General features: G+C 56.9%; 1 protein-coding gene across 2 annotated transcripts in view; it reads right to left on the minus strand.

Moving 5' to 3' along the window:
• Positions 1 to 1,492: 1,492 nt before the first annotated feature.
• Positions 1,493 to 17,328, minus strand: part of ARRDC1 (arrestin domain containing 1) — a 36,781-nt gene continuing 20,945 nt past the window's right edge. The window contains exons 3-9 of one of the 2 annotated variants that reach the window (XR_009968852.1): positions 7,074 to 7,124; positions 6,420 to 6,574; positions 5,760 to 5,942; positions 4,820 to 4,996; positions 4,256 to 4,667; positions 2,561 to 3,205; positions 1,493 to 2,519 (exon numbers count right to left, since the gene is read on the minus strand). Coding sequence is in view for 1 of the 2 variants with exons in the window: in XM_062640344.1 (XP_062496328.1) it covers positions 3,141 to 3,205; positions 4,256 to 4,667; positions 4,820 to 4,996; positions 5,760 to 5,942; positions 6,420 to 6,574; positions 7,074 to 7,124 (1,043 nt within the window). In the remaining variant the exon portion in view is untranslated. Of the gene's footprint in view, positions 3,206 to 4,255; positions 4,668 to 4,819; positions 4,997 to 5,759; positions 5,943 to 6,419; positions 6,575 to 7,073; positions 7,125 to 17,328 lie in introns of both variants that reach the window. The other variant, XM_062640344.1, reaches the window with a different exon arrangement.

A 17,328-nucleotide genomic window follows, 5' to 3' on the forward strand; every position in this document is an offset into this window, starting at 1 on the left:
ATGTTGCACCCAGAGCACTGGGGCCACCACTGCAGGCAGGTTGAAGAGCTGGACTAATTCCATCCATCAGAGGGGTCCATGATACATGACCAAGGATGGGACCTGCTGTACCCTGGCCAGAGCCTCCCCGCAGGTCTGAGAGGGGCATTTCTCTGCAGGAGCTGTGTGTGCCCAGACCCAGCATCCAAAATGAGGATCACCACGAGGTTTAGCTCCAGCTCCTTCCTGCTCCCTCCACAGCAGAGATGGACACTCCTCACCAGTGAAGAATAATGATCCCCCTTGTTGCTTTGCCAAGGGGACTCCATGGACAGCAAGAGGTGGTGAAGGAGCAGGTTGCAGTAAATGTGATTTGGGACAGCAAGCTCAGGAGCAGGGGAGCACTGCAGAGACAAGGGCACCACAGGAGCTCTGTGAGATACAACTGGCCTCTCCTTGCCATGGTCTCCACTGTGAGCGGTGCATTCCCAACTGCAAAGGTTAAATGAGGAGGACAGATACGGCTGGGGGTGTAGAAGGGCATCCCCGTGGCTCTGGCCACAGTAACCAAACAGCATCCAAGTTTTCCAGCAGAGGAACATGGGCTGGACATGACACCAGTAGCTCAGCTCCGGGGATGAACAAGGAACCGGGAACCCAACCCCAGCCCAGGCTGCCTCTCTTGGCCCCCAGCTGGGCCAGGAGCATGTGAGGCCAACCCAGCAGGGCCAGGAGCATTGACAGCTCCCTGGGATTTGTCCAGAAGTGTGGAAGGGGTTTGGGTTGAGGAAAGGAGGGATACAAACTGCTGACAGCAAGGAAGGCCACGGGAGCTATGGGCTGAGCCAGGCACAACAGGTTCAGGTAACTGGGAGGAAGAGGAAGAGCGCTGGGAAGAGCTGCACCATCACAACCAAGCTCCTGCCTTTGTCCCCCTGCGTATCAAGAATGCTTTTGATGGCAGGCACAGAGCAGCAGGCAAAGGAGAGAGGCTTGAATAATAAAGCTGTGCAGAAGCATGAATTGAGCAGAGTGAAGCAGCATCCTCATGTCTGAGACCCAGCTCACACCTCGGGCTACTCACAGTGACAGTACTTAGCACCTGTGCACCTCAGCCATGGTGTCACCAAACTGTGCGTGTGGGGAGGAACCTTCTTCCAGTTTTAACACGTTGATTCCAAATGGAATCAGAGAGAGGGCAGGGGCAGGTGGTGTCCAGCCCCTCCAGCCAGACCCTGGCTGCTCCATCTCCATCCTCCTGAAGGGAGAGCCAGTGCTCCCATCCCTCTCCTGTTGGACAGCAAAGAGAAGTGCCCAAGAGGGCCACTTGGACAAACCATGGCTTTGGGACACTGGACAGGCTGCACTGTGCTGGGTGTCAGCAGAAGTCAGCATCTCCTGTGGCCAGAGTAAAAACGTGCTTCACTTTGTCACACCCCAGCACGGTGCATCCCTGGGTTTGGCATGAAGAGGCACATGGATAAGCATCAGCAATGGATGAAAAAGCACAGCGTTTCTCTTAGAATAATTTATTAAATACAGCATTAAAATTTGTATTTCTGAATTCAATCATTAAAAACAAAACTTCATCTCATATATATATATATATATTCGGGGACAATGACAATCATTCTATCGCCAGCGGTGCGTGTTGTGCCAGCACTGCTCAGAACGGCACCTTCTCTATCCTTAAAGCAGTTCAACACTTAAAATGAACCAAACTAAAAGCATTTGCAAAGGAAGAGTGCAAAGCAGGCTTGTCCCCAGCTGCAGCGGGTGTGCGGGGCGGAGGGGAGGCTGTGCTGCTCCCCAGAGCTTTGTCCCATACTGCCCGGAGTGAGACCAGTGCTCAGAGGGGCCCAAGCTCTGCACCAGCCGTGCCCTGGGGTTGTGGTTTCCTCAGCCTGGGCAGTTGATACTAAAAAAGCTTAAAAAAGGAGGTGAGGAGAGAGAAGCATGGAAGAAAAAGGTTTCCATCCATCAGCTTCAGCCCTGACCTGCCGGGTCCAGGAGCGCAGCGCTTTCTGTTCCCTCTCCTCATCTAGCTCAGGAGGCAAGTGGTCAACCAGCACCCAGAGAGCAGTGCCAGGCCAAGCACCCTGGTGCCCTGGCTTGGCTGTGCTGGGTGCTCCTGTGAGACACCAGGCTGAGCCTCCAGGGAGGGTCATCCCAAAGGAAAGGGCTTCCATGGGCAGGGACTCAGAGGTAGCATCAGACAGGACTTTTCTAACTTGATCGTCATGGAGTTCTGGCCTGCTGAAGGCAGCTGGGATGGAGCAGGCACCCTGCAGGGTGGGAGATGGGACACGGGGATCTGGGGTGTCCCATCACTGCAGCCTGACGAGTGCTGCTCATCCCAAGTGATGCAGCCTGCAGCGAGCCAGGATGGATTGTCTCTTACAGGGCTTTCCAGAGGAGTCACCCTTTGCTGAGAAAGGCCAGAGGCTGGGTGATGGGCACCCAGGGTAACACTGGGCTCCCTCCACAGCTCCGCAGGGCCTCCTGGGTTAGGAGTGAGTGCCCCAGCCTGCTCTCCTCCCCTCACAGACTGTGAGAGGACCAAAGGCTGCAGGTCCCTCACCCCACAGCACAGGTACAGGGAGGACTTTTGGCTCTTGAAGAGTCCCTGACCTTCCAAACCTGCTCACTCCAAGAAACCTCCTGTTTCAGCTACCCTTAGGCCCTATGAGGACAGGGTTCTCAAAACCACTTCTGGAGAGCACACGGCCCCTAAAGACAAGAGGAAAGTCCACCCAGCCCAGCCTTCACCTACAGTGGAGACATGCCAAGTCAGGAGCATTTCAGATAAGGCATCGCAGGTGCTTTGATAGTAAAGCAGTTAGTGTTGACTACAGTACTTTAAACACAGGCTGCTGCAGAGGCCACCCCTGGGGCTAAACCAGTCCTCCAGCCCTTAGTGTAGCAGCAGGTGAGTTTCCCAGACCTCTCCTATGCACACACAGGCTGCTCCAGCTGCGCTTTTTGGTTTTCCTACCCCCCTCCCTAGAAAGAGACTTAAAAAGCCCAGGCTGGGCCCTGCCATTTACCCCACCAAGCAGCCAGAGAGATAGAGACGCCTCGTGCTGTACCAGACCTCGGTGTAGGCAGCTGAACCGTGGCACTGGGGTGGGCAGCACCAGCAGGACTCAGAGCAGGGGAGGTCAGTTGCCGTTGCTGATGCTGGAGTTGGCACTGCTGCAGCTCTGCTCATAGGATGGAGGTGCCTCTGCAGGGAGAAGAAGGAATAAAGTGGTTGTGGTGGGTGTTCGGGAGGTTCCCTTCACCCCGTGTGTGCTAACACGTGGCACAGGACTCTCTGACAGTAACTTCAAAGCTGTTAAATTCTGCCCTGTGAGGGTGCTGCGGCGCTGGCACAGGATGCCCAGAGAAGCTGTGGCTGCCCCATCCCTGGCAGTGTTCAAGGCCAGGTTGGACACAGGGGCTTGGAGCAAGCTGCTCTAGTGGAAGGTGTCCCTGCCCGTGGCAGGGGTTGGAACTTCATGAGCTTTAAGGTCCCTGCCAACCCAAACCACTCTGTGATTCTATGTAGTGCACAGGCAGGGTTTGAGTGAGGCAGCCCCATCCCTGTCCCGATGCCTGCAGGGGTTAAAAGCACCTCCAAGTCCTGTCTCTTCCCTCTTCTTCACAAGCATCCTCGCGTACCTCCATTACCTCCAGACCACAAGTGCCTCGTGCTCCCTGCACCCTGAGCCAGGGCTGAGGTGACCCATCTCATTCCCCCAGTGCTAACAGATGGGTTTATTCAGGTAGGACTGTGCTAACAGACACCGCCGGTCTCTTCCACCCCAGCTGCCTGGAGAAGCACAGCTCCAGGAATCCATCACGCTGGGATTTCCCAAGCTTTTCCAGCCTGGACAGTCTCGCAGCTCCCACCCTCACAGCTGCAGGCCCACTCCAGCTCAGACTGAAGATTCCAGTTACATCACTTTCCTGGCTCGGCTCCCACCAGCCTCACCACAAGCCAAGGAGTTTTTCTCTCAGTGGGAGGCTGGAAGCTCAGTTAAGAACAGGGAGATCCTCTCACAACAACGAGCCCAGGGCAGGCATGGGTACACATGTGGGAATGGACAGCAGTTTGACAGCTGTGAGAGGGGATTTCTCCAGAGGCTAAAGCAGGCAGAGAGATCCAGTGATCCCCTCTGCCATGACTGCAGGCTGACTGACATCCCTGTATCCCCCCCCAGCTCACAGCTAGCAGAGACTCTTGTGGCAGGAGATGTTTCCTAGCACACTGCCAGGCTGTCTGGATCCTCACCATAGGGGTAACCCCACGTGCTGTACTCCGGAGGCAAAATGAGGGAGCTGGCGGTGGGGACAGGCACCACGTTCCCCTCGGCATAGTAAGGGACAGTGGCCCCCGTTGACAGGCAGAGCGTGGGGTGGTTTGGGGAGCCCGTCTGCTCTGAGTCCACCCGTATCTCCTGGAAGCTCAGTCCTGGGGCGTAGCTAAAGGGCTGCTGCTGAGAATGGCTTTTGGTGGGGATGGAGACATTGTCCATGGAGTGGTAACCGCTGGCAGCCTCCTCTTCCTCCGGGGGGGCACTGGGTACCACTGCAGATGGGACATGCTGGATGGGCCGGGAGGGGCTCAGGGGCACCCTGTTCACAGCAATGTTACCGATGTAAATGGGGAGCGTGACTGAAACCTCTGGAGACTTGAGGGACACCTGGAAGAGAAGGAAAAACAGTGGTGTCCTCTTCATCATACATTGCACTGAGAAGGTTCACCTGGTGCAAGGGCCACCCACATCATCCACAGAGTTCAGCAGCTGAGCTCAACCCAGCCCACTGGGGCTCCCAGGAGCACCGATGGACTCACCTGGATGTAGTAATCGATATGGATGAGGCTACAGCCCTGCAGAATGGACTGGGGCAGCGCTGGAACGAGGATCTGCTCCTTCCACTCTGCACATTTCCAGGCTTTCACTCCTGAGCCTTCCACCTCTGCAATGGTCCTGAGGTCGTAAATCCAGCGCTTGGATTTATAAGCCACTTTCTGTACAGACAGGAGAAAACAGCAGAAAGATTGCAGGTGGTCTCAAGACAGACTGACAGCTGGGCTGGGTCAGCCTGGAGAAGAGAAGGCTCCTGAAGGGGAGACCTTAGAGCAGCTCCAGTGCCTAAAGGGGCTGCAGGAAACCTGGAGAGGGGCTTGGGACAAGGGCCTGTAGGGACAGGCCAAGGGGAATGGCTTTAACCTGCCAGGGCGGAGACTGAGCTGAGCTCTTAGGCAGAAGCTCTTCCCTGTGAGGGTGCTGAGGCGCTGGCACAGGGTGCCCAGAGAAGCTGTGGCTGCCCCATCCCTGGCAGTGTTCAAGGCCAGGTTGGACACAGGGGCTTGGAGCAAGCTGCTCTAGTGGAAGGGGTCCCTGCCCGTGGCAGGGGTTGGAGCTGGAGGAGCTTCAAGGTCCCTTCCAACACAAACCAGGCTGGGATTCTGTCTCCCACAAAAGTCAGGAAACAAAACCACCCAACTGCTGTCTAAAGCAGGAGCACAAACCTCACGTGCGTATTAGAGCAGAAATACCCATCATTACCTGACAGACTGAGTCGGTACAAGCAAGACAAGTTCTACCACCTCTTTCCTCAGTAAGGCAGGGAGAATCAGATGTAGCCAGGGGCCTGAACTCCTCACTGTCCCCTCCCAGCCACACGCAGCAGAGATGCACAGGGGTGAGGGTGAGAACTGCCCCAGTTTCCTAGAGACCTCGGGGCGTGCAGTGCCAGCACAAGCCCAGAACCAGCCTTTAGATGCTCACCTGGAGCAGACTGGCTACCACAGCCCCTGTGTCCCGGCCCGACTTGTTCTCGATGTCGGTGCGGAGCTGGATAGCCTGGCCCACGATGTACCCTTTCAGATCCGAGGTGGCAGTCAGGATGATGTTACCACTTTTCACAAGCTTGTAGTTGAACTTCTTGGTGATTGACATCGTGTTGGGCTGCTGCAGGACAGCGAAACAGAGATGTTGGCTCAAGAGACTCAGAGAGCCCCCAGAAAACAAGAGGTTGAAAACACACAAGCAGAAATATCTGGTCTAAAAGGATGCAAAGAACCACCACTACCACAGACAACAGCTCTCACTCCTCCATCTCCCCAGTTTTGCTATTAGTCCTATTAGTTGCTCTTCCCTCCAAAGCAAGTTCCCCAAAGAGGGTTCTTCACAAGCACCTGGTGCTGTTGGCCAACACCTCCCTCTGCGTGCTGAAAATTCACCTAAAGCTTTTAAAACAACAGATGGAAGACTGAAAAATCCCTTGGAGCAGGGACTGACATCAAGGTAGGAGGGATCAGGAGTCCCTGTCCTGCTCTTGCACAGTCAGGGAGTTGTCCAACCCCACAATTACTCTCCAGACAGCACACAGGACACACGACAAGTGCCGAAGCCTCGGCACGTCCCAGCCATGCTCCTTGTTCTTACCTCAATGTCAGGGATGTCATTCAAGTTCAGAGGGCAGAGAATGTAGAAAATCTTGCTGCACTTGTAGTCCTTGGAGAAGCGAGGTGTGTCTATCACAGCCTTCACCTGATGGAGGACCTTGCCGAAAGGCCCTTCAAAGGATGTAGGAGCAGAGGCTGGAGTCGAGAGGGAAAGAAGAGGATCATAAGGCTGAGCCAGGCCAAGTGTTTCTGGGCTGGAAGCACAGTCCCTTTAAGCAGCTTTTGTCCTCTCCTGAGCAGTTCTGCAAGGACCCAAGAGACAGAGCCCATGGGAAATCCCCCCAAAAGACTGGGGCTGAATGCTTGAGGTCACTTGGAGACCTTGATGCAACCTCCTTGCAAGAAGAGATCCTCTGCAAGTACAGGTGCCAGAGCACAGATCCTCTCTTCAAGCCACAGGCCAGGGCCCCAGTGCACAGCAGAGAGCCCACAGGGTCACGCTTGGAGAGGCATCAGCCACAGCTCAGACCTGGCTTTGCACCAACACAGAAGGTACCTGCTTGTCCAAGCTCCCTCTCGTGTCCCTGGGCCAAGCCACCTCTGCCATGCCCCCAGTCCTGCTCAGCACACCCCGAGAGGCTGCACAAGACAAGGCTCCCATGGAAGTGCCTTCAGCCCTTTATCTACATCATACCTGGCAGCAGGAACTGGAAGGGAAAGTTGTGCTCTCCAGCTGTCAGGACCCCTGTGGGAAACAAGAGTAGGAGGTCAGTGGGGCAGGCTGTGGCCATGGGATGGTGTCACCTGGTGAGGGAGGCCACCAGACAGGGACCACCACACAACTTGTTCTGCCTGCACCCACTGGGCAACTCCAGATCCAATGAGAGAGCCTGAGCCAACATGAGCCTCTGCGGCCACACACCCCTCCTGGGGATGGGAGATGTCTCCATTCCCAACGACTGATCTCCATTGATATCCTATAAATAAGGTAGTTTGGGGCAGGGTTTGAGGGATCCCAGCACCGTAGCACATGATTAGCCCACACTGCTGACACAGGGCATGGAGAAGGGATGCTGTGTGCTTATCTACCCTCAAGCAGGCTAAAGCCAGCTGGGAGAAAGGCAAGAAAGCACAGGCACTGTCTGAGGGTGGAAGGGAGGTCTGGTGGGCATCGAGCTGCCTTAGCCACCCACCCAGCTCTGTGCAGACTGCAGAGTGCTCAGGAGCTGGAACCAGAGGTCCATCTCCCAGAGCTAAACCCACTCCTGGTCCCAAGAAAGGACCTGCAATACCTCAGCCCAACAGAATCAGAGAATCCCAGCCTGGTTTGTGTTGGAAGGGACCTTAAAGCTCCTCCAGCTCCAACCCCTGCCACGGGCAGGGACACCTTCCACTGGAGCAGCTTGCTCCAAGCCCCTGTGTCCAACCTGGCCTTGAACACTGCCAGGGATGGGGCAGCCACAGCTTCTCTGGGCACCCTGTGCCAGCGCCTCAGCACCCTCACAGGGAAGAGCTTCTTTATCTCTAAGGACCTGAGGAGAAGATTTCCACAGCGTTAAAACCTCAGCACTGGTTTTCTTCAACCATACCCTGCTCTGCAATGGCAGCCTCAAGGGTGCAGACCATGCACCCCCAAGCCTCAGCCCATGGCTAAAACGACAGCTACAGACTCAGACACCCCAACCCCATCCACCCTCCAGCACTCCCATCTGGATTCCGATTCCCTCCCAGGGCAGTGTGATGGCTGAACTGGACCTGCACTGTGATCTGGTGACATCAGGCACCTCCCAGGGTTGCCTTCAGTAAGAAAAGCACCAAAGTTCACCCACATGTTTACGTGCAAAGAGGAATGGCAGTGCTGAGAGCAGACCTGGGCTCCCAGCCAGCCAGCCTGCGTTTATGCTGCTTTGTAAGACTATTGCTGGGGGAACCAAGACTCAATCCGGCCAGCTCTTGTGTAGAGGAGGCAGCTTGCTCCTCGGCAGCACTGGCACCACAGAGCTGACAGCACGTCCTGTTGTCAGGGGATAAAGTGACATGGGAAGGTGGGGGAAAAAGGAAGGTAAAGCCGTCCCATTGACACTGCTGCCCGGGGGAGCTGGTGTGTGACTCAGTGCATCCTTCACGTTATGGAGAGCTGCAGCTCTGCCCCTTGCTCGCTCAGCCATTCCTCAGGGACACCCCCGGCAGTGAGCACCCTGTCTGCAGGGCAAGGGCAAGGGCAGGCAAAGTATAAGCTTCAGGGCAGGGCTGCAGTCACCGTCCCTGCAAGTGTTCACACAGCGTGGAGACGAGGCCTCAGTGCCATGGGTTAGTGGTGGCCTTGGCAGTGCTGGGAACGGTTGGAGTGGATGGGCTTAAAGGGCTCCTCCAGCCTGGCTGGTTCTGGGCCAGGACAGACATCCCGCCGGGTACCGCTGCAAAGGCAACACAGGAGAGACCCGAGGCGCGCCTTCACGTGCTTTGTCCTGCCGGGAGGAGCGGGCTGCTCCCTGCACCCCCGCACCGCGCCCACCTCCCGCCCACCCCGGCCCCCAGGTAAACCCGGATTGCGGCGCCCACGCTGCAACGCCCGCTCTTGTCACCAGGTGGAGACACAGAGCCACCGCTGCCGCCCTGCCGGCGGCGCTGGGGACCTGCTCCCGGCCCCCGGCGGAAGCCCCGCTCCGTTAACGGCCTTCGCGTGTTGGGGACAGGGTAAAGCCTGGCCGCGATGCCTCAAGGGCACCTGCCTTTTATTGGGCACCATTCAGCGTTATCCTTACTGTTGGAAAGCGGACTGACACATCGGAGTGCACCAACTCTCCTGCGCAGCTTCTGCACTGCAGCGAGGGGACTCGCTCCATCTGGGAGGGAGAGGGAGCAAGTGCTGGTATTTGGGTGCAGAAGGGAGATGGGAGTCTCTGAGGGCAGGGGCCACTGAGTTTCCACTGACAGCTGGAGGCTTTCCAGCTCTCTGACCCGCAGATGGACACACAAACAGTGATTTCAAGCCTCCTGCTACGAGCATGAAACCTCACAGCCTTTCCAGGACCCTTAGGGTAAGTCCAGACTCCACAAAGTAGAATTCCCCCTTCTGCACTATAGACAGCACGATCCAAGAAGTCATTTTGGTTGAGATCCTGCCCAGCTCATGTGCACCAACAAAACCAGCTGGAAGTGAACCTGTGAGCACCTGGCATTCACGGTTTCTAACACCCTGCAGAAACCCAGGGGTTCTCAAGGTCTCTCCCAGCTGCAGCAAGCAAGGCACTCGATACGCTCTCCCAGCAATACATATGGCCAGCATCACTCACAGAGAATCCCAGCCTGGTTTGTGTTGGAAAGGACCTTAAAGCTCATCCAGTTCCAGCCCCTGCCACGGGCAGGGACCCCTTCCACTAGAGCAGCTTGCTCCAAGCCCCTGTGTCCAACCTGCCCTTGAACACTGCCAGGGATGGGGCAGCCACAGCTTCTCTGGGCACCCTGTGCCAGCGCCTCAGCACCCTCACAGGGAAGAGCTTCTGCCTCAGAGCTCATCTCAGTCTCCCCTCGGGCAGGTTAAAGCCATTCCCCTTGGCCTGTCCCTACAGGCCCTTGTCCCAAGCCCCTCTCCAGGTTTCCTGCAGCCCCTTCAGGCACTGGAGCTGCTCTAAGGTCTCCCCTTCAGGAGCCTTCTCTTCTCCAGGCTGACCCGGCCCAGCTCTCAGCCTGTTGGATGCAGTCTGACTGTTGGAGCCACCGTGTGACTCAGTGGCACTGATGCAGTTTCCACGCAGGTAGCCCAGCCTCTGACTAAGTCACCAGATGAGAACTGCCCACAGGACAGCACAGAGCACCCTAATAGCTCAGACCAAGCCTGAGCACCCCAAGACCATGCTCAGACCTGCTCTGACCCCATCTGCAGCCTACATATCCCTCCTGCAGCTCCTGCCTGCAACAAGCTGCCCACGAGGGCTGGAAAAGCCCATTCCTGCTCTTCACAGCCAGTGAGGAGTACCAAGAGCAGCTACTCCAGACTGCAGCCGTGCCCTCTCACAGCTCACACAGACCGAGGGTGCAGGAACAATGGCACTCAGCCCATGGCCATCAGAGCCCAGACTGCAGCCCTGTGCTGAGCCAGGGGAACGCAGCATGCTCTTGCTCTGTTCTTCACTCCATTGAGCAAAGAGATGCTGCAGGCAATAAGCAATAGCTCTTGTTTTCAGACCTACTCCTTCCAGCCCACAGTCTCATCCCAAAGGGAGAGAAGCATCTTTATGCCTCAAGATCCTCCACATACAGGGATTCTCCAGGAGGCTGGACCAAGCACCCAGATCCTACACACCGGTACAGATACCACTGCATAGGGGTTCGTTTGCTAGACAGCGGGCAAACAGGTTGGACTTGATGATCTTAAAGGTCTTTTCCAACCTGGTTGATTCTATGGTAACTCCCAGCTGAGCCCCTGCACTTCCTGCCCTTACTGCAAGCACAGAAGCTGTTGGGGAGGTCACTGGTGAAGGGGCTATCATGGGTGGCAGCATGCTCAGCCTGTGTCTGGCTGGGGACACCCTCAGCAGCCTGGAGTGGGCATTTCCAGAAGTCACTGGTGTGGAAGCAGAAAGCACCGGAGCTATTTATCACAGAATGGTTTGGGTTGGAAAGGACCTGAAGTTCCAACTCCCTGCCACAGAACAGGACATTTAATGTACCAACTGCACAAGCAAGTTGACTTTGCAACAGACAGTGGCTGGCAGCGGGCAGAGGTGAGATGGTTTCCTTTGATGGACACCCCAGCATGCCCAGGAGGAGCAGCCTTTGTGACAGCTCCTTTCCAAGCTGCTCCTCAACCAGCAGCTTTGCCAAACCAAGCCAGAGACTGCACGGGTGTGAGCAGGTCAGCATCACTCACGGGGGTCTCTACAGCCCCATGGACCAGGCTGGAAGGCTCCTGAGCCGTTTGTGAGCAACCACACTGTGAGGGGAATGGGCTGTGCCAGCCACTGCAGCCGCTCTGAGCCATTACCTCCCCATTCCCAGAAACCTGAACAAAGGCCACAGTGTGCTTGGCTGCAGAAAAGCTTTTCCTGAAGTTTACGTGCAGCTAAAAATACCTTGGGAAAGTCATTAGGCAGCAGAGGCGGCTGCACCAGCAGAGCGCTGCGGCGGGGCCGTACCTGCTGCAGCCTTTCCTCCGATAGGAGCCGAGCCAGCAGCCACCAGCGGCCCCCGCACGGCCTCTGGAAACATCCTCCCTACACGCTCCTGGAGGGAAAGGAGCTGCTGCCCTGGACAGGCTGGGAAACAAACCAAGCCAGGCAGCAGGAGCAGCAGCAGCAGCCAGCAGTGTGGAAAGAGCAGTCCTCGAGTGCACAGCGGAGAGAGTGACCTTGGAGATGTCCCTAAATCCGGTGGGGAAATCCAGCCTGGAAGCAAACAGACTCTCTCTTTCACAGCTCAGCTGCTCCCCTCCACACCGGGATGAGGGGTGGTTCTAGAGGGTACTAGAGGACATGAAAGAGGTCTGATCATGTACAGAAGAAACACCTTGATCCAGAGGGGTAACCCCAAGTCCTCTGCTGGGTCCCCAGGAGGTGAGCTGGTGATGCCAGGCCCAGGGGTGCTCTGCTCTGCAATCAGAGCCTGTAGAACGTCACCAGTAACGGGGAGCACAGCCCAGCCCAGCAAGAAACACCAGACCCCAGCAGTGCAGCACCATCCTGCAGCACTCGGGGCATCTGTGGTCACCCTCGTGTGCGGTGCAGGGACAGAAACACAGGGGTTTTCCCTAGGGTTTATGGGGTTTCTAGGCAAAGCTCAAGCTGGCCTTGCCCCTGAGCCCACCCAGGGCTGGATGCACCATCCTCTCCCTGCAGACAGCTCTGCTGCAACCCACAAAGGTTTCCCTGTGCTCATCTCACTGCAAACCGGCACACCACTGCTCAACCACAGGGAAAACATGACACCATCGTAACCCTGTGTGGGCGAGATGACCACGTCCCTGTTTACACTGTTAAATCCAAGTCGAGCTTACTCCACCACAGCTCAGGTGCTGAAAGACTTGGTTCTGAGCAGCACAGGCAGAGGAAGTGGCCAGCCCTTCAAAGCCATCATCTCTCCAAGAGCAAGGAGAAGCAGCTGAGGCTGGGCAAGGCCCTCTGGCAGCCTCTGCCCTGGCATGAGAGCAGGAACCTCCTGGGGCTCAGGAGGAACCAACCACACACGCACAAGGACGCTGAGCCCTACCTGCTGCATCCTGCCTGTGCTTCCCAGGGCTTGTCTGCAGCTTTCTCCTTTAGTGGCCCAAGCAAACAGGCCAGCCTTACCAGAGAGCCAGGTTCAAACCAGTGCCACCACAGGTGCCAAACACCTCGTCCCAGGCTGGCTCCTCCATCCCTGTGGAGCTGGAAGCCACAGGCAGTCACAAGCAGCTCTCCACAAGGCTGACCAGCACCATGACACAGCCAGGACCTCCAGGTTGGGGGCAGCAGGGGGAAGGCACTGGAGAGGATCCAGAGGAGGGTTGGGAGATGCCTTGATCACCGATGCACAAACGCAACAGGCTCAGCCGAGCCTTGTTACCCCTGTGAACTCACCCCCTGGTGTGCTGGGAGAGACAGCCCAGAGCTCTGAGCACGCAGCAGGCTGCAGGCCAGGCAACCACAGTGTGTGATACCACACACACCTCTGCCCACCAACCTTCATCCATGGCCAGACTAGGGCGAAAGAGATGCATATTCCATACACTGCTCCCCCTGTTCCCCAAAGAGGATACCATTTGTTCCATAACCACACCTAGGAGCCTGGAAGGTGACCCCGCACCGCAGGCACAGGAGCCAGGAGTGGCTGAAATCATAGAATCCCAGCCTGGTTTGGGTTGGAAGGGACCTTAAAGCTCACCCAGCTCCAACCCCTGCCATGGGCAGGGACACCTTCCACTAGAGCAGCTTGCTCCAAGCCCCTGTGTCCAACCTGGCCTTGAACACTGCCAGGGATGGGGCAGCCACAGCTTCTCTGGGCACCCTGTGCCAGCGCCTCAGCACCCTCCCAGGGAAGAGCTTCTGCCTAAGAGCTCATCTCAGTCTCCCCTCGGGCAGGTTAAAGCCATTCCCCCTTGGCCTGTTGCTACAGGCCCCTGTAATAGGGCTCCTGACCCAACCTCCACCCCTCCTGGCCAGTACCTGCCAAGCAGGGGGCAGTGGCTCTGCTCCCTGCTGCTGCACATGCGGATGCTGGAGCAGGAACAAGCTGTGCCTTTGGAGCACACATATTTTCTGGTTCTTCTAGCAGAGGAACAGCAGGCCAGGCCATATGGCATTTTCTCTCTGGCTACTTAGCAAGTGATGCATTAAGTGTGCTGGCCAAATCACGCAGTACAGGGAAGATACCTGCTGGTCCTCCTGCCACTGCCTGTAGCAGTACAGTCTTCCTGCTGCCTAAAATCAGCCCTCTGTCTCCCACGGGGAAGGTGAGTTCCTCTGAAGATGCTGAGAGTGATGCCAGTGTTGCTGATGCTGTTGCTCAGGTGCTCTTCTCTCACTGTCCAGGCAGAGAGCAGGAAAGCAGCAGGTTTGTGGCTTCCACTTCGAGGTGGAGAAACAGGCAGCCCTGCGCCCACACTGTGCCACAGGACAGTGGTCCCCCAGGTACAGGAAGCACCAGCACTCACTGCAGCCCTGGCCGCAGCACCCTGCTCCCCCTGCCCTCCTCATCCACCTTCACAACCCAGAAAATCGAATACTGGATGTAAAAGCAAGAAGGTCAGAGCTCTTGTAGCCCGCAAGAGGGTGGATCAGGGACGTCAGATGGGAAGCATGAATTTTGGCTGTGCCAGGGCATTCCAGGCAATGCCCGGCCATTGCAGCTTCAGAGCGAGGACTCCAGCTCAGCCTCGGGGGGATGAGGCGAACACAGGATTACAAACTGCAGCGAATGAGGGGAAATGCACACGCCTGCTTGTGCCATCCCTGCAGCAGGCACAGGGGCCTCACAGGGAGCCAGAATGTGCCCTGCCAGCGAGCACAGCCAAAGCTGCTGGGGAAGCCTCAGTGTTCAGCTCTGCTCAAACAAGAGCTGTCCTGCTCCCCAGCAGAGCTGGTGTCCAGCAGCAAGGGAGCAGTCCCCAGCTGGCTCCAAGCTCCTGTTCAAAGCAGCAGCTCAGAATCCCAGCATCACCTGTGATGGAAGGGACCTCTGGAGATGATCCAGTGCAACCCCCTGCCAGGGCAGGGCCACCCAGAGCAGGGCACATGGGAATGTGTCCATGGTGGGTTGGGGATGGCTCCAGAGAGGGAGACTCCACAACCCCCTGGGCAGCCTGTGCCAGGGCTCTGATACCCTCAATGGAAACAAGTTCTTGCTCATGTTGAGGTGAAACTTGTTTATGGCCATTGCTCCTCGGCCTGTCACTGGGCACCACTGGAAAGAGTCTGGCACCATCCTGCTGGCACCCATCTTTGAGATACTGATCTGCATGGATGGGATCCCCTCTCAGGCTGCTCTTCTCCAGACTAACCAGGCCCAGCTCCCGCAATCTCTCCTCATCAGAGATGCTCCAGACCCCTGAGCATCCTTGTGGCCTTCACTGGGCCCTCTCCAGCAGCTCCTTGTCTGTCTTGTACTGAGAAGCCCAGCACTGGATGCAGTTCTCCAGATGTGGCCTCACCAGGGTCAGCAGAGGGGGAGGAATCACCTCCCTTGATCTGCTGCCACACTGCTCCCCATGCACCCCAGGATCCTCTTGGCCCTACTACTCGCTCACACAGGATTTGCATTCACACCAACACGCAGTAGGTACAACCTTCAGTGCTCCAATGTGATTAATGCAGCAGACACAAACCTTTGTAACACAGGAGGTGCAGTGAAAGGAGGAAAACACCCCAGAAAGCCCAGCACTGAGCCTGGGGCTCTGCTGCTCAGAAATCCCTGTGCCAGCCGTTTCCAGGGCCATTTTTAGGGAATTAGCAGGATGTGGCAGTACAGCAACGCTGCAAAAATCCTCCAAGGATTAACACTGATCTATTCAGGCAAGAAACTGGGAAGTGCTGAGGAAGCTGCTGCGACCCAAGGCAACTGCAGCTCCTTCCACATGGTTTTCCTGGGCTCAACCTGCAGTTACTGCTGCTGTGGCCAGGAGCTGGCACCAGCGCATCCTTAACAGCGCAGCAGTGTCCGTGGGCACCCTCCAGCCCTCGCCATGGGCTGGGCAGGAGCATCCCTGCTGTCACCTCCACCGATCCCTGAGCACAGAACAACAGAGCACAGTCTCCCAGTGCCTGCTCTGTGGTCACTGAGCTTTCACAGTTCAGCTGCAAGCCAGGATCCTGACCCTGTGCCAGCTCTTGGCTGTGAAGGTGTTGTGCCAGGCCGGCACAGAACCACCCCAGGGAGGAGGTGATGCACATCTGCCCCTCTTTAGCTCTTTGTGCAAGAAATGTGTGAGTGGAGCAGCCAGGAATTCCCACTGAGGAACAAGCTGCCAGAGGTCAGGTCAGCTGGGAATTGCAGCCAGCTCCCTGCACAGCTCAGCTCAGGTGCAAGCAGGGTTTAAAGGGAATGAAAACCTTTGCATGCACAACCCATCCACAGGGCAGGAGCTGTGTGTGCAGGGATGCAGGGTGTACAAGGAGAGCAGCTCGTGTGGGTACCAGCACACGAAGGACTTGCTCCTCTGCCTGAATAAGGCTGTAGCTGCAGTAAGGGAGGGGAGAGGAGCAGGAGAGAGGCCCCACAGAGCTGAATTACTCCATTATATCGGATCAAAAGAGGCAGCTCTGTCAGAGAGCAGCACTGTGGGCACAAGCGGTGCTATTCTGTACTCAGTGCAACCGGTGCAGTACTGCACTGCTGACACCTACAGAAACCAACACCCCCCACACGTGCACGGTTCCCCAGCCCCTACTGCATTTCTTTGTAAAAGGGGAACCCAAGAGAAACCAGCATCAGGAACAGAGACTCAGAGCATGGTTTGTGCTGGAAGGGACCTTAAAGCTCACCCAGCTCCAACCCCTGCCACAGGCAGGGACACCTTCCACAGAGCAGCTTGCTCCAAGCCCCTGTGTCCAACCTGGCCTTGAACACTGCCAGGGATGGGGCAGCCACAGCTTCTCTGGGCACCCTGTGCCAGCGCCTCAGCACCCTCACAGGGAAGAGCTTCTGCCTAAGAGCTCATCTCAGTCTCCCCTCTGGCAGGTTAAAGCCATTCCCCTTGGCCTGTCCCTACATCCCTTGTCCCAAGCTCCTCTCCAGCTTTCCTGCAGCCCCTTCAGGCACTGGAGCTGCTCTCAGGTCTCCCCTTCAGGAGCCTTCTCATCTCCAGGCTGCCCCAGCCCAGCTCTCTCAGCCTGGCTCCAGAGCAGAGCTGCTCCAGCCCTCGCAGCATCTCCATGGCCTCCTCTGGCCTTGCTCCAGCAGCTCCACGTCCTTCTGGGGTGCAAGTACCCTCTGCTGCCTCACACTGAGCTTTCCATCACCCTCCACCCCCAAGTCCTTCTCCTCAGGGCTGCTCCACCCAGTCTCCCCCAGCCCGTGTTTGTGCTGGGGATTGCCCCGACCCAGGAGCAGCACCTTGCACTTGGCCTTGCTTTGCTCCAGGAGCTTTGCACTGTTCCAGCTCCCCGGCTGTCAAGTGGGAAAAGCAAATCACGCCTCAGCCTCCCCTGAGAGCTGTGTGACCTCCCTGCTGCCTCCAGCGCCTGCTCAGCCCCAGCCAGAGGCTTTCCCGGAGCACAGACACTGCTGTGCTCGAGCAGGGACAAGCACCAGGGACAAGCAGGGACACGAGCGGGGTTCTCTGCAGCGAAAGCACCCATCACCAACCTGCAGATGCTCAGAGCAAGGCCAAGTCCCCCTCACCACAGATGCTGCTCCGAGGTGGGGGATGAGAAGGGAAATTAAGGATGAGGCCAGTGCCTTAAATAAGTGCCTTATGTTGCAAAGCAGGCTGTATCTGGGTTATTTCAGGGCCTGCCTCCTTTCTCATACAGTGT

The sequence above is a fragment of the Pezoporus occidentalis genome, unplaced genomic scaffold, assembly GCF_034315485.1.
Source record: "Pezoporus occidentalis ecotype Australia unplaced genomic scaffold, CSIRO_AGI_Poc_V1 ctg64, whole genome shotgun sequence".
NCBI classification, from domain to species: domain Eukaryota; kingdom Metazoa; phylum Chordata; class Aves; order Psittaciformes; family Psittacidae; genus Pezoporus; species Pezoporus occidentalis.